We start from the raw sequence: 15,876 nt of genomic DNA on the forward strand, positions 1-15,876 counted from the left end.
GACATGATCACAAAATACTGAAAAGAAACAAAAACGCATCACAAACCTGAAATACAGTAAAAAGTCGCAGTACAGATTTAGCTCTAGCTTTGTTTCCATCACACACCAAGTCAGTATACTTGAAGCAAAGCATGTTTTTTAGTTTTGTTTTTTTCTTTCTGAAAATTGCAAGTGCAGACTCCAGGTTTATCACAGTTACCAAGAAGTGTTTCATGGCATTATAGCTTATGACAGATAAAAAATAAAATAGCCTGTGCAAGGCATCTTCCATTCAATGCGTACAGAAAGGAACAGCGCACCAACATATTTTCCACAGTACATTACAAGTTTGCCAGAAATACAGTGATATTGATTTAGCCACATACTGTAGTTCAATGCTTAATGAAAAGAAAATATCCTGAGAATAAAATGTAATAGAGAGAATTCATAAACAGTGTGAGCTGTTAAATCCTCCACAAAACTTCCAATGTAAACACTGACATTATTAACAAGTTTGTTTGTCCCAATCGGTAAACTCAAGTGATTCATTAATGCCTTTTATGCATGATTGCTATAACCGTATTTTGCACTGGGATTTCGCACGACATGAAAATCACAGCAAGTGATGACAAAACAATGAATCTGACTCTCTACACATTTATTCATTGGACAAATTACAGTGGCACACATTAAAAGGCTTTCATGAACATCAAGTAACTGTCTTGACTTAACGAGCAAGAGTCCGACATCACGATGAAGCATATTAGCCCTTTAAAAAAAACAACGACAGCCATTTGGAAATACGCCTCATCAGAACAAGCACAATACTTTAAGAATTAAAGAGCTCTGTGTGTCTTGTGACATTTTGGGTATGAGTGCATCAGCTTGACTTTTGAGACTGGAGCAACTTCATGATGGTCTCCAGATATCAAAGTGTGCTGCTGTGTAAATCAATGGTGTAAATGTGCTTCAACTTGGAGAAAAATACTGGTTTGTTTTGTATATTTTTGAACCTACATACAGTGTACAAAATATAGAATATTCTTCCAGCAGCAATTACCATACACTATAGCAGACCTACTGATTAATGAGCAGCACTATAAGATGTACTAGGCTCTGGATATCTTTTGATATCACCTAATACGTATGCACAAGTTCATAAAGCCAAAGTTATTGGTGCAAACATATGATTTACAGCCACTGTCTCGCAACTTCTTCATGTCATTTTAGAGCTGACTACGGGGTTTTGTCCATACCAGTATAGTTTCTCTTCAATCCTTTTCTTTTTCCACTGGCAGAGTAAGAGCATGCGAAAGGTCTTTTGGAAAGTCTTGTTGCAAAGGGCGTAGCACATGGGATTGACGGTGCTGTTGACGTAGCACAGCCAGTAGCCCAGGTGCCAGAGGGAGACAGGGATGCATTGAGAGCAGAAGGTAGAAATCAGCACCATGATGTTATAAGGAGTCCATGTTAAGATGAAGGCCAGCAGGATGGCGCTGAGAGTTTGAGCTGCTTTTCTTTCCTTGATCAGCACCATCCTTTTTCTCTTGGTGATCTGGCTCTTCAGCGTTGTGTCTATGGGCTTGGACGTGGTGGAGGTGGACGGAACGCTCATGGACTCGGCCGAGGAGAATGTTGGCGACACCATTTTCGTGTCTCCGTTTCTGCTTTGGTGCTCCGTGTGACTTTCCTTGGTCACTGGTTTAAACTTGTAGGACACACACTTGCTGCTCTTCTGGGAGTTGCTTTTGGGTGGCGTCTGAAAGAAACTCTCTTCATCGTAGCTGCTGAGCTGCTCGCTCTCGCTGCATACTCCACTCTTGGTGGTCTTGCAAGCCTGGTTCCCGAAGGAGGTCTGGAAGCCTCCTGGAGACACTGGCCTGTCCTCGTCCTCGGAGGAGGCGTAGCTGTTAAAGGTGGTCAGCTGACCAGCTTTGGACCACTCATCGCTGGTGGTGGCCGCTGATTTGACCGCGTTGCTCCTGGTGGAGGAGGACCACGAGGCCTGGTTCCTGTCTTGTGATGCTGAACTTAGTTTACAGCTAAAACAAGATCTGATGATGGTTTTCTGAGGCTGAGCCACCCCAGACTCTGTAGAACAGTTAATCCCTTGAAGCTCTGCAAGATCTTTGGTCCTCTTTTCTGTCTCCTTGTAGATTCTGCAGTACAGGATTGTCATGACAGATACAGGGACGTAAAAGGCCGCAATAGCTGTCCCAAAAGTAATTACAGGCTCAGAGAAAAACTGGATTTGGCATTGCTTCTCGGGGACAGTCCTCTTTCCAACAAAGTACTGCCAGCAGAGAATAGGCGGGGCCCACAGAACAAGCGACACTAGCCATGCTAAACCTATCATGATCCCAGCTCGTTTAGGAGTCCGTTTGGCCCTGTAAGTTAGAGGCCTGGTGATGGAGAAATATCTGTCAAAACTGATCACCAGCAGGTTCATGACTGAGGCATTGCTAGCTACGTAGTCCAATGCCAACCACAAGTCACAGGCAAGGTTTCCCAAGGCCCAGTAACCCATCAGTATATAAGAGGTGTATAGATTCATGGAGAAAACACCTATGATGAGGTCTGCAGCTGCCAGACTCAGCAGGTAGTAATTGTTCACTGTCTTCAGCTGGCTATTGACTTTAAAGGAGACCATTACTAGAACATTCCCCACAATGGTAATGAGGCTGACTATAGCCGAGACAGTTGCAATGGTGATCACCTCCCAGAGACTGTGGGTGACCGGGTGGATATCCATCGTGCTGGTATTTACTGTGGAGTTCATGATTTCTCCTTCCATGGCCTTCTCCTGGTTATTGGCATCCAAGTATCGCAGGAGTCTTTAATACCAGGTTTGTCATTTCCACTAAGCCCTCCTGAAAAAAAGGAAGAAAAGAAGCATTACTCTGTATCTCTGCCACTAGATGGCAGCAGTTCAGTGTGCATGAATTAGTCAAACCTGGACTTAAATTCACGCTGGGGTGTTAATATTGAGGCTGATATGTTTGTGTCTGTGACAAAGTGCAAAATAAGACAAATGATTTTATCTTGTGTCAAAACTGAAATTATGAAACAGACAAATGATGATGGGGATTGTGGTTCTGTTATTCATTCAGCCATAACAGATATTTACTACATTTTGAGATTGTTGAGAAACTAATTGTAGGCATTATGAAAACTATGATTATTAGTAAGAATCAGAAATCTCTTTTACAACAAACAAAAATAACAAGTTTCTTTTAAGAGTTATTACGTTATAAGTGTGTAAATACAACATTATTTTAAATATCCCTACTCGGAGTGCCTAATTTGTTTGCATAAGTAAATATTTAGATTTATTTACAAAGCAATATCAATATAAATCCAACAGATCTATAAAGTGATGATCTATTATTTTTGTGTACTTACTATGTTACACATTTGCTGCTTGTGACAAGCCTACAAACAATTATCAGATGCTTGGAAAGGTTATTGACACATAGTCACATGCATTGTGAGTAGTTGACATGATTTTCTGTTTAACATGTTTTTGGAGGGAGCGTTATTCTGCTGGAAGATGTTTAATTTATACATATATTATATATCATTTCAAAGATCCAGTTATAGGTAGTAAATGCCTGCCTACACTTGAGACTTGCTGTCAGCTTATTTGCATGTATCAGTCTGCTGTCATTTTTAGGATGGACCGCATTTAAATAACAAGTAGGCAAACCTGGTGTTTGATCATTAGATTGGTTTCCCCTGCTAATGCATTTTCTTGGATGTAGGGGAAAAAGTAGCATATGAATGCAGGGACAGTAAGTGAACAGTACAGCTATTAATTCACAACTGATCACAGTGAAAAGATGCACATGGAAGCTCACAACATACAGGGTTCCTCCCTGTCAGGTTAGACCAGGTGAAAATGTTCTTCTGTGCTGGAAACTACAGTTAATAGCGAGTATGAGGCTATCCTCCCAAAGCCCGTAGGAAATGGCTATGGCTTGATGCCTGTGCGGTCTTCCGCTGACTTTGATCGGTTTGAAATCTACTGAAGCAAGATTAAATCCTGTGGAACTGAATACATTTGCATATACAACTGATACAGATTCATACCCATTCATGTAGACTATTTGTTTATATATAAATGCTACTTGGCTGTGAGGCACTAGTCTTTCACTTGTTTCCACGAGTTAATAGGCTGTCGTTCCCTCTATCTTTCTAGAGCGGTCAGTCTTCCCTCAGGAAATGCTGCAGCCAACTGGGCACCACAGCACTGGTATTTTCATCCCTGCCACTTGGTCTGCTTAAAATTAGGAAATCGCCATGTTACAGCCCAGCATCTGTGTCCTGTGTACGACCTTCCAAACTCTAAAACTTTATGTTCAAATTCACACTTATTCTGTTCGATTGAAAATAATACAGCTACGGCATATGGTGAATCTACCATCGGGGAGGTGCAGATGCTCTGAGACTCTCAGTGCAGAGCAACAACGAACTCAGTGCAGATAGCCTCCATGTGGGAAGCAGCAAATGCAGCCTCCGGCTGTCAGCCAGAGTACTGGCACACATGTAGGTAAAGACAGCTTTACATATTACCCTCTCAGCCAGCCTGTTCCAAAACACAGGCACAGCTAGGAAAGCAGTCAGTGTTGGGAACTGGCTTTCAGACACGTATACAAGCATTTATGTTTTAGCTGACTAAGCCTGGACTAAAAGACTACTTTCATTTACTAAGTAAATAACCAAATGTAGATATCTAACAGTATCCCAAATGGTAACCTTAGTGTAGGCACAAAAAATTGTTTAAATCTTTGAATCTAAAGTCGTTAAACTCCAGTTTACTTAAAATGACTTTGTCTTACAGAGTTATTTTGAGATTATTTTGTGATTACTTTCTAAAAAAAACCCCAAACTACATTTTTTTAAACGATCCATGTTTCAGGCTAATCTTCCTTATCTGAAAAATGCTACTGGAGCCTGAGCTCGGGTAAAAGGAAACTTTCTCTTAACGTCACGCTCAGGTGGATAACTCCTCCAGAGAGAGATGCATCACTGTCGGCAATGTAATTCTTTGGATATAATCACAACCTCGCTTGAGAAATAACGCCCTTATTCACAGGCATTTCTTGGACAGTGCCAGGTAAGCAGGAGTGCCAGAGGTAGCCCGAGGCCTGCACAAATAACATTACAGTGACGGTGCGACAGTTGGAGTCCTCTGGCAGGACTTCAAATGTCCCTCATCTTGTTATAGAATAGCATTTCATATCACATTACTCGAATCCCTGCATCATTACCCTGCTTTGAATAAACTACTTACAAATTTCAAATGTGGGCGGCATGCTGTGGTTAGCGCTGTCGCCTCAGAGCAAGAGGGTTCAAACCCACCGGCCGGCTGGGGCCCTTGTGTGTGGAGAGTACATGCTCTCCCTGAGTTTGAGTGGGTTCTCTTCGAGTACTCTGGTTTCCTCCCAAAGTCCAAAGACATTACCCACTCCCACAACAAGCCTCAAGCTGAGAGAGTTTTTGCCAACAATTCAATTCAATTCAATTCAATTTTATTTATATAGCGCCAAATCACAACAGAAGTCGCCTCAAGGCGCTTTATATTGTACAGTAGATCACACCATCTTAGTGTTTTTAATCTTGATGTGATGAGTGACCTGTGGATCCTGTGAAACTGAGGATTAACGACTTCAGTCAAACCTTAATAATTCACATTTCTGACTCTTGTAATCAAAATCGACCTAAAGTTCCAGTGATTTCGACCTATGACTAGTAATTTAATTCATAAAGTCAACAGGAAATTATTTATTGAGATTATAGAGCAAGGTGCCTCTTGGACTTCTATATAACCAGAAGTTTTTGGAAACCAGAGTATTCCCCATTTAAAATAATGTAGGTTAATGGAGTTTCTGTGTTGGCTTCCTTTTTTAGACCTTTTATACCATCAATCAACTATCAGTAGCCAATATACTAAGACTGGAGACACTAACATGCTAAAATAAGACACTGAATTGACGATGGACTTTGCAGCTTGTGTGATCCCATCAAAAGATGGACCAATTTGTCAATGTTCATTACACAAAAAATGACAACTAATGTCAGCCTGGGTTAACATCTTCCAGATAACATCATGTTAGTGTCAATGTAGCACGACAAAAGTAACATGCTGAATAGCATCACTGTCATTTGGAGTCGATATTCACTCCCTGTTAGTTTCTTTTTATCGTCTCCTAAACACAAAGTAATTCTGCTGCTCAAAGTTCCAACACATTCACAAGCTAGGTATTAACTAAGCCCCATTCATAGACTGTAAAAATAGCACATATGTTGTCACCTTGATCTCATGCGTCATTTTGTAAAGTCCTGTTAAGCCTTTAAGTGCTTCCAGTGTTGGCATCTTGGTGTGTTGAAGCCATGTGTCAAACAGTCAGAGCTTTCCAATCACAAGGTAGGCCTGACCTGAAGTATACCCTGTTTCATCATCTATTTTACTGTAAATGGAAGTGCTTTGGGAAAATCAATATTACGACTTGTCACGACACAAAAAGTTGGCAACTGAGACCACGAACTAATCAGACTTCTATATTCAGTCATGGTATTGTGCACCGTCCCTTAATTCTAAGGTTTCACATATCAGGATATGATAAAAAACTATCTGGTCCTGCCCAGGTCTTAAAATTAGGCAAATGTAACCTCAGATAAACAACAACATATGACATATTATACCATGTAATTATTTATTCAACAAAGACTAAACCAAAATGCAGAAGTATTGTGTGAAAAACGAATTATATCCCATGATTAAATAGCTTGTCGAATCACTTTTAGCCACAATAACTTGGAGTTTTTGTGTTCTGTGTGACTGTAACAGTCTCTCACATCACTGTGGAGGAATTTTGGCCATCTGTTCTATACAGCGATGCTTCATTTCATTGAGGCATTTGTTTATGCACAGTTCTCTGAAGGTCCTTGCTTAACTCTAGACTGTCTGGACTTTGACCAGGCCATTGCAATATCTTGATTCTTTTGTTTTTCAGCCATTCTATTGGAGATTTGCTGGTTGTAGGTGGTCTCTCCTGACTCATTTTTGGCTCGCTTTGGATGGCCTCTCATTTGACTCTAAAATACTTTGGTATACAGAAGAGTTCATAGTTAACTGCAAGTTACCCAGGTCCAGTCCCTGCAAAACAACATCAAATCATCACCCCTCAAACCCTCCACCACTCTGACACTAGGAGCTGATTTGCTGTGTTTCATATTCACCAAATGTGGCACTTTGCATTATGGCCAAACATCTCCACTGTGGGGGTCTTTGAGCCACACCACACTGGGGTGGCAGTAGTTCAGGAGATAGAGCAGGTCCCCTAGGAATCAGACATTTGGTCGTTCAGTCCCTGACTGCTCCAGTCTGTATGCAAAATATCCTTGAGCAAAATATTAACCCCAAGTTACTCTCTGATGCATCCATAAGAGTGTGAATGTTAGAAAACACTTAAGCTTAGAAAAAAGTGCCAGAAGTCTTGGTTTGTTCAGAAACAACTTGTCATGCTAACTCATGCTGCCATGTTCTTTTTAGAGAAAAGAGACTTTCTCTTGGCAAACCTTCAGACTTTTTCTAGTTGTACTGTCAGGAACTTTAACATTTAACATGCTAACTGAAGCCTGTAGGGTGTGAGATGTAGCCTTTGGGGGTTTTCTTGCAATTTCTCTGAGCATTGCGCGGTCTGACCTTGGCGTTTGCTGTGACATCCACTCCTGGAAAGTTGGCAACTGTCTTGATTGTTTTTCACTTGTGAATAATCTTTCTCTCTGCAGAATGACGGACTTCCAGTTGGTTCTAAATTACCTTATAATCATATCCAGACTGATGTTCGCACACAAGACGTCTTTCCTTCTTGCAAATTCTGTTAACACATCTGAATGCTCCAGACCAGCAGACTGTCAAAATCTCTTCTTTTATAGAGGTGGTCACAATTTCTGATGATCAGTTAATCGAGTGTGTTTAATAAGCAGCACCTGGCTGCTACCCACCCTCTTAACTCCTATGGAAACAGTAAGGGTGTACTGAGGTTTTCACGTTCTCTGTGCATTTTAGCTAAATTTCTTCTAAAAAAGTTCATCTAAGGTTGTATTTACCCAATTTTCATCCGCCGAGGGCCAGATGATTTTTATTATGTCCTGATCCGTAAAACCTTATGAGAGAAAAAGGGCGCACTTTTACCATGACTAACTGGATGTCGTTTTCGGGACTTTTAGCTTCTTGTAAAAGAACGCGGGTTTAAGCCGCTTCTCTGATGGCTTACTTTTTAATCCTGCAAACAATATCCAATCTATGGTCACATCTTCTGTTTTGTTTCCCGTTTCTTCCTGAAAACAGCCGTGTGGTTTTGCCACAAAATGATGGTAAGTGAGAAAATGTTAAATTTACTAGTGGACACCCTAACGGTTGGTTGAAGCCATAAAGTGGGGCAGCGCTGCCCATAGCTAATAAATCTTTACTAATCACTATGAGAGGCACACACTGTTTCCACATAGTCGTCTGATACATTTTTTATTACAATGGTCACAGGCTATTTAATGTGGCCTGGAAAATATTACCCTCCCTAAACATAACAGCTTTGGCAGTCTTGCGTGAACATGTTTGCTGGCGTAAGCAGCTAGCACAGATGAGCCCAGATAAGTCAGGTACACTCTCAAAACGCATAGCCGTGAACTATTTTAGTTTTCTTTGGTTTTTCTGTTAGGTTTTCCAATTTTGTGATGCAAGCAATCCGATTACCCTTTTTCAGAAAAGAATGAATTAATGATGATAGGTGCACCGTTTTCGGGATAGAGATATTTCTGACTCACTGATGACTGATGTGTTCTAGGCTTACAGGCACACACACAAAGAATACACTTGTTCTGCTGCTTGACCTCAAGTGGTAGAACAAGTCAAGCCCGCTAATAGCTTCTAAATCGAAGCAGGAAGCATTTTAATGGTACACTCAGAACTCAGACTGTGGAGTAAACATGGCCTCTGCCTCACTATAAATAGTGAATATCGTCTGTTGCGTCCTGTTTTTGGAGCTTTTTATGGATGAAGCTTGTTATCAAATGTGACGTACACTGGGGAGTAGGCAGGCTTTGTCAGCCCGGGAACACATGGGAGGTTTGAAAAATGTTTGATATGAACTTACAAAAAGCTTTGAAATTATGGTTTTAAATAAGAGGATAAAAGCGCATCAGCTCCAAACAGTGGTGCAAAGAAATCGTGTTGCTCTTGCCAAGAAAACTGACTCTCCCTTATTAATTATACATACTAAGGGTATCAGACCATTCTCTCAAATATTGTGTTGGTATGCATAAGTAATGGTCATTGATCCAGTGATTAACAGTGCCCGGCTTGTGAGTCCGCACAGGTAGCACAAATCTGGTCGAAGGCTGGCTTCCTGCAGGTCCTCTGGCACCTCGCCATCAGGGCTCCTGTGCAGTAGCCTCATACACTGCCCCCACCAAGCCTCCTAGTCACAGGTAACCTTTCTTTACATTGTCCTTTGGTGGAAACACAAATGCACAGCACAGCAAAAAGCACGAACTCAAATAGCGCGTGTGTGGCATTAGTAAAAGGGAAAGGACATGAGAGTGATCATCAGAAGGAAGAGAAAGCAACGCAGAGACAAGTCAAGGGAAAGCAAACAGAGGAAACCATACTGTAGGGTATGCATCTGCACGATGGGTGATGTGCAAATCAGCCCAGAGCTCCTCGACAATGGTTTGCAGTCAGCTCACTGGACTATTGCTAAGAGCTCTTGATTCTGGAAGAGGAGGGTGGCTCTACGATATTGCTTGAAACACGCTTGTGCCTTGTGACGGGGAAAGAACAAATAAAAATGTTCACATTAAGAACTGCTCCCAAGCATAGATATTTAAGCATTAGTGCTAAAAGGATGATTGTGTAGGATAAAATCAGCTAAAGGAAAAGATCAAAATATGAGTTTTGCTTCTTAACAGTTTTGTTTTTCAAACCAGCACAAGTTAAATTACAGCTTTCCTCCCGTGAGAAATGAGGACCACGATCGTTAGGCAAATATTGTGATCTGCATAGATTTGGCAGCTACTGGAGGGAATAAAACAATAACAGTGAGTACTGTTTTATGAGTGACTACAACATTTCATTAAGACCCCATCATTTGGATAATGATCTGGCTCATTTGAATTCTTGTGTGAGGAATTTGCTAAATATTAGTGTACGTCTGCCTTCGTTTGTGCCTCTGGGTTTTCTGATGTTTGTTCCCAACTCGCCCCATTTCCTCTGCGCTGATATTACTTTTGCCTGCACAACAAAAGATAATGGAAGAACCAAGCAGCTGAGGGAGGAACACATGTGAGACTGCACACCATTACATGGATGATGCCAGGTTTCTTTATGGTACATCTGAGCATGAAAACTCCCAAGTTGAAAACGTGAAATGTTTCACCATAAAATCCTAATTTTACTAATATAATAGTGGAAGTTACTGGTTGTAAAATAGACTGCTCGTCCATAACACTGCCATTACTGTTCCGTGGTAACTGCTTCCAGGATTTTTCTCAAGAGCACGAGCACCTCTCAACATTTGTTGTAACACCTCACAAGGTCTGTGGGGACAGGAAGGACTCGTTAAAATCACGCTTCACTGCTTAATCCTTCTCTGTTTTGTCATTTCCAGTTAATCAGAGAGGGGAAGGGAAGAAAAGAGCTTTAGCTTTTGAAGGAAAAGATCGATTGGCTTTGTGGAAGTGAATCGAAATGCCTTTTTTTCCTTTGTTTGCTTGTTTAATTCAACTAAAGAAGATGAATTAAACATTTTAGAATCGTGCAGAAGAAAATAAAATATATGCGCTATTATCAGATGTTTTAAGACGAGGCTAAAGACGGTGATTGGAGGGCTAAAGAGGAGATGGTGTGGGGTAGAAATATGATTGTGCAATAACACAGCATGTACTACTGACAGATTAAGTGTGTACATAAAAATATGTGTAGGTTATCAAAGCATTCGGGAATCTAAAATTAAAACTCCAAAGCAATTAAGGGGGAAATAATTAAGATATGTGAAGAGTCAAGTTGTTTATTGACTTTTAACTAATGGAATTTAGCAATAATTAGGAGCAGCAACTTTTAATAAAACAGCTGACATATGGCTAAATAGATACACATATAATGTAGTGTATGGTGCTTTTCTGGACAGCATGTCTGCCTGAGGAGCAAATGTACACATCTTTTTGGGAGCTCTGCTGCATTCATTAAGGTAAAAGGCTACATTAAAAAAACATGCCGAGACCTCTCAGACATGCACTTGTGCACACATGATGCTATTTCCTCTTGAATCCAGGTCATGCCTTTGTGCATTAATCAGAAAGGGCATGATTCTCAGGAGACTGTGAAATGAACCACTGATGTAAAGGGGGGAAAAAAGATGAATACTCACAGTTGACTTTCATCAGATCTCACAGTCTTCTGTTTAAGGGAAGACCGTGTCTCCTGGTGAGAGCAAAGTTCATTTTTAATCCCTTTGTTTTGCTTGGGAAGCCTTTCTGCTCAAGTATGGTGCTGAGGAACAGGATCACAACACAGTTGGAGAGAGGATTGTGGTGGATGAGAAATCCTGCTGACTTGACCCTTGCGTGCCGGAGGGGTCTTGGGGAAAAGTGTGAACACAGAGGCTCAGGAGAAAGCCGACGGAGAGTGGGAGGAGGAGGGTGGGTACCGGAAGATTTCGGTCATCCCTGCTCAAGAGGCGCAGCGTACGGCATCACATTATTCTCAGCTGTCCAAAGCGGTCTGGTCTGTCCAGATGAGACAAGTATCCTTAAAGTTGCAAGGGATCCTTCCTCTGGCATTAATCAATTAAATAAGAATCTAAGCCAGAGCCAAAGAATAAAAGCAGGAGAGAAGTTTCCCTGCTTGTCTGAGCTGAGTGGAAACGGTGCTGCCTCTCAGTCAAGTTGAAGCAGAATGTCACTGAGAGCCAGCCTGATGCCTGAGCCAAGTCACTGCCATTGCCACACTGCTGCTGCTGCTGCTGTTGGAACTACACAGACACAGATGTAGCTGACGCTAGCAAACTGGGAGGAGAAATTCCCATAGGGCTGAATGGTTCATCACGTTTCGGGACAGTGAGCATGCAGCTTAGACCACAAAGTGTGAGAAGGAGAAAAGAAAAGGGGGGGGAGGAGGTTACGGGGTGGATTGAAGGGGTCCGTTTTGGAAGGTGTAGGTGTGGGAGGGAGAGCACGAGAGGGAGTGCGTGTGTGGAGGTGGCGGCGAGGGTGGTGTTTAGTCAGACCAATTGAACCAAACGTTATTGTGTGGCTGTATGTGTCACACGAACCATTAATTACCTCCAATGGCATGTCCTTTGTCTGTGTTTTACAGAAATGCAATAAGACACAGTGACCCTGGTTATCGCCGCTCCCGGCTCTCTCACTGTTTGAACAGCACTGAGGCTGAAGCAGTGTGGCTATCAGCAAACTCATCTGCAGAACATAAAACACCACTGCTGCCTTTGTGCTCACTTGGGAGAGTACTGACATGGCTGGGCCAGATAAGCAGACTACTAAAGTGACAGATGGTTTTTTTTTTTTTTTACTAGCACCCTTGTGTGTGAGATTGTGTCTATGCGTTTGTGGCTATTAGGGAATTATTTGCTTGGCATTGGCAAACTGTGGTGGATGGGTGTACAGTCGAGATGCTTTAATCCGGATAAAGGGTGCCTATCAGTCCCATGAGCTCCAATCAGATCACCAGAGAGATACACCAATAAAATCAAGTTGCTGCCAATGTGTTACTTTAAACAGTAGAAAATAGCACATTTTTTCCTTATCTAGTTCATCTGTAATCTGCATATTGATTAGCTTGCAGGAGAAAATTTACTCACCTTGCGAGTCAGCACCCTGCTTGGAAACACACAGATGAGGACAAAATTATTACTAGAAATTTAAAGTTTCTGTCAAAAATTTCCTTTACTTTTTTAATATATATCTCTATATATCTATATAGATAGATATATAGAGATATATATATATAAACTTCAGCAATAGTTCGAGTCATTACTTGAGCTGGGACTCCACTTCTGCAGAAGTATTTTAAAGACAAGCTGAAGAAAGAGTCTGCATATTGAAAGCGCATCCTTTGGTCATGAGATGAAACTAGAGCTGTTTCCCCACAGTGAGACATGGCGGTGGGTGTATCATGCTGTGGGATGCTTCAGTGAGTTTGGTACAGGGAATCTCGTAAAGGTGGAAGGGAAAAGAATTAGTGAAGATGTTAAAAGAAAAACTTCAAGCAGTCAGCAGCAAAACTGAGCGTTGTTCATCGCTTTCCCTTCCAACACAACTATGGCCTAAAACATACGTCGCTGAGGATGAAGAATGAGCTTCAGGAAACCAAAGTGAACACTGGTCTTAGTGACGGAAGCAAAGCTAATCTGTGGGTTGACTGAGGTCCGTGCAAGAAGACCATCAAATCTGGAGGAACAGCCTGAGATTGCTCAGGAGACATTTATGGAAACTACAATAAATGACTGCAAGCTGTTATCCACCTAAAAGGAGTAGTGATTTTGACCCTGGAAGGTTTTTGCGAAATTTTTGTTTCTGTGTGCAGACTACTGTAACATAATGTCAGTTTTCAAAATAAAACCTGTGTTAAAAATTCCTTGCTCTGTTTAGCAGGACTTGGGAAATCCTTTTTTAAAAAAATGAAATTTTCATAAGGGGGCTAATAATCCGTGGCTGCTGGAAGACTACACACCTTTGGAGCGAGAGTCGCAAGTTCGATTCCCACCCAGTATCCAGTAAGGGTCCTGGCTAGACCCCCCACATGCTAAAACCAAGCCCTGGAATGGCGAGGCTACGTCTGCAGCCTGTCTGCAGCTCGGACACAAGCCTTTCACCACATGTTGTACTCTGTATGACTGTGTATGTGCCAAATAAAGGTTGTACTTGTTGTTAAATTCTGTCATCGTCTGTACATGTAGCTGACTCAGACACGATAGATTAAAAAAAGAAAGAAAGGAAAAGAAGAAAAATGATTTCACATTCACGCAGTGGGTTTTTTTCTTCTTCTGGGAAATATTTAATATTTTCAAGCTTCTTAAATCTTCTTAACTGTAACAAAGTAGTAGGCACAGCAGGCACCTAACAGAAAACCCGGGAACAAGCAGTCTGAATAAATCGGCTCATACTGATTTATTTACAAACTGGAATAATACAAGTAATACAAACTGAGTGAATCTTTGATTTTCACCATGTCTGTATATCAGCTAATAGAAAGAACCTCACAGGAAACAAAATCCATAATCAGGAATATGGAAGTAATAAATAAAGCAAAGCCGAAAACTGAAAATTAATTACCCAGCTATGAAATGATTAGACTTCTGCGTTGGCAGAGAATAGGGCCGCTCTTCCTCCTGTGGCGTAATACATGCTGGCTAGTGGATAATATACAGATGACACTCACTCCTGCACTTCATATTGACATTTATCATAATGCAGCTCTCACGCCGAGATGATTTTACTCCCGGATCAGAGCTAGATGCGAGTGGCGTGACTGATGTGCTCTGTGAAAATCCCACCACGTCCCTTCTAAAGAGCACGGCGTACACCCACCCCACCCACCGCTACACCTTCCGCCCTGCTTGACAGTCTAATCTAATGTGATTTCCAGGCAGCAGGCCAAAGGACAGACACCTTGCTCGTCATTACCACGGAATCGCTGACCTGCACAAAGTTTACAGTGTAGCCATCATTTTTACGTGACAAATCCACACGCTGACATGCACACAGAAAAGTGCAGGTTTGCATACATGTGCATCATTGCCTTATCGGTGGTTAGAAATGTCTAACTTTTGAATTATATCCACTTTAAAATGTGACCTTTTGCCTTTAAAGCTAAAATATGATGACTTTCCAGCGCACCTCAGCGAGCTGCAGTGGATATCTTTTTGATTTGGATTCGCCTCAACCCTCTCAGCAAAATCACATTCCTTCCTAATGATATCTCATGAAAGCAGATGTCAGGAAAGCAGGGAAACCTCGCTAGCATCCAGGCATCATCCTCGCCGTTCATCTGCATCCTAAAGGCACGACTGTTTTTCCACAGGTCATGGTCTGATCCCTGCCTGCCTGCGAGAGAGACAAGATGGGGGAGGACATCAACGCAGCGAGAGATGGATTGCATCTGTCCACAGTCCACGGGGGCTTGCTTATCTCCTGACCCAATTGTGCACCCATATGCTGGCAAAAAAGATCAGCCTCTACTTTGTGCAGCTCTAATATCTCCTCCGTCTCTTTTTCTATCTCTCTGTCTACACTCATGCTTATTATTGAAGTGTATTAGGAGTTAAGGACTGATCCATTACTGCCCTCATCCCATCTTTTTTTATTATTATTATTTTTTTAGCCAAATCAGATTAGCTTCTATCAATATAAACAATAAAGACGCAGCGATTAATAGCTCACTTTGGAGCCCTCTTTAATCTAGCTGATCTCTGACATGCGTGGCCCTCCACTCTGGCTGAAGGAATCGACTCATCTGATGTCCCGGCTTAGATGTGCAACAAATGTTTATCTGATGTCAGGCCTTTCTTTTCTCCCTACATCCCCAAGCAACAACTCCTTTTTGACAAAATGATTTGCCAATAACTTGCACTGTTTGAGTGGATTTACAGGTCCCCCTGCTGCGGCACTCTCTTTTATCCCCTAGTAAAAAAAAAAAGAAAAAGGAAAAGGCTGTCCTTTTTGGTGCTCTTAAGATGATAAGATACACAGAGCTTTTAATTTTCCAAGCGAACGACTGCACACATACAACGTTTAAAGACGTATTAGAAATTTTCAACCATTTCATCAGAGCACTGGATCATTTCATGTTAAAACTAGGCTCTAAATTAAGTGTCTGTC

The 15,876-nt window shown here is 41.6% G+C and overlaps 1 protein-coding gene across 2 annotated transcripts; it reads right to left on the reverse strand.

The window, feature by feature from the left end:
- Positions 1–90: 90 nt before the first annotated feature.
- On the reverse strand, positions 91–11,444 carry chrm5a (cholinergic receptor, muscarinic 5a). 2 transcript variants are annotated; one of them, XM_031742427.2, is made up of 2 exons: positions 11,409–11,444; positions 91–2,849 (listed from the first exon to the last, which is right to left on the reverse strand). In XM_031742427.2, the coding sequence occupies exon 2, from the start codon at positions 2,771–2,773 to the stop codon at positions 1,196–1,198; it is 1,578 nt and encodes a 525-aa protein (XP_031598287.2). In that variant the 5' UTR covers positions 2,774–2,849; positions 11,409–11,444; the 3' UTR covers positions 91–1,195. The 2 variants fall into 2 exon arrangements, with proteins under 2 accessions (XP_031598287.2, XP_039458912.1); XM_039602978.1 differs by lacking the exon at positions 11,409–11,444 and adding an exon at positions 7,688–7,761.
- Positions 11,445–15,876: the final 4,432 nt, after the last annotated feature.

Source organism: Oreochromis aureus, linkage group 19, assembly GCF_013358895.1.
Source record: "Oreochromis aureus strain Israel breed Guangdong linkage group 19, ZZ_aureus, whole genome shotgun sequence".
In the NCBI taxonomy this organism is placed as follows: Eukaryota; Metazoa; Chordata; class Actinopteri; order Cichliformes; family Cichlidae; genus Oreochromis; species Oreochromis aureus.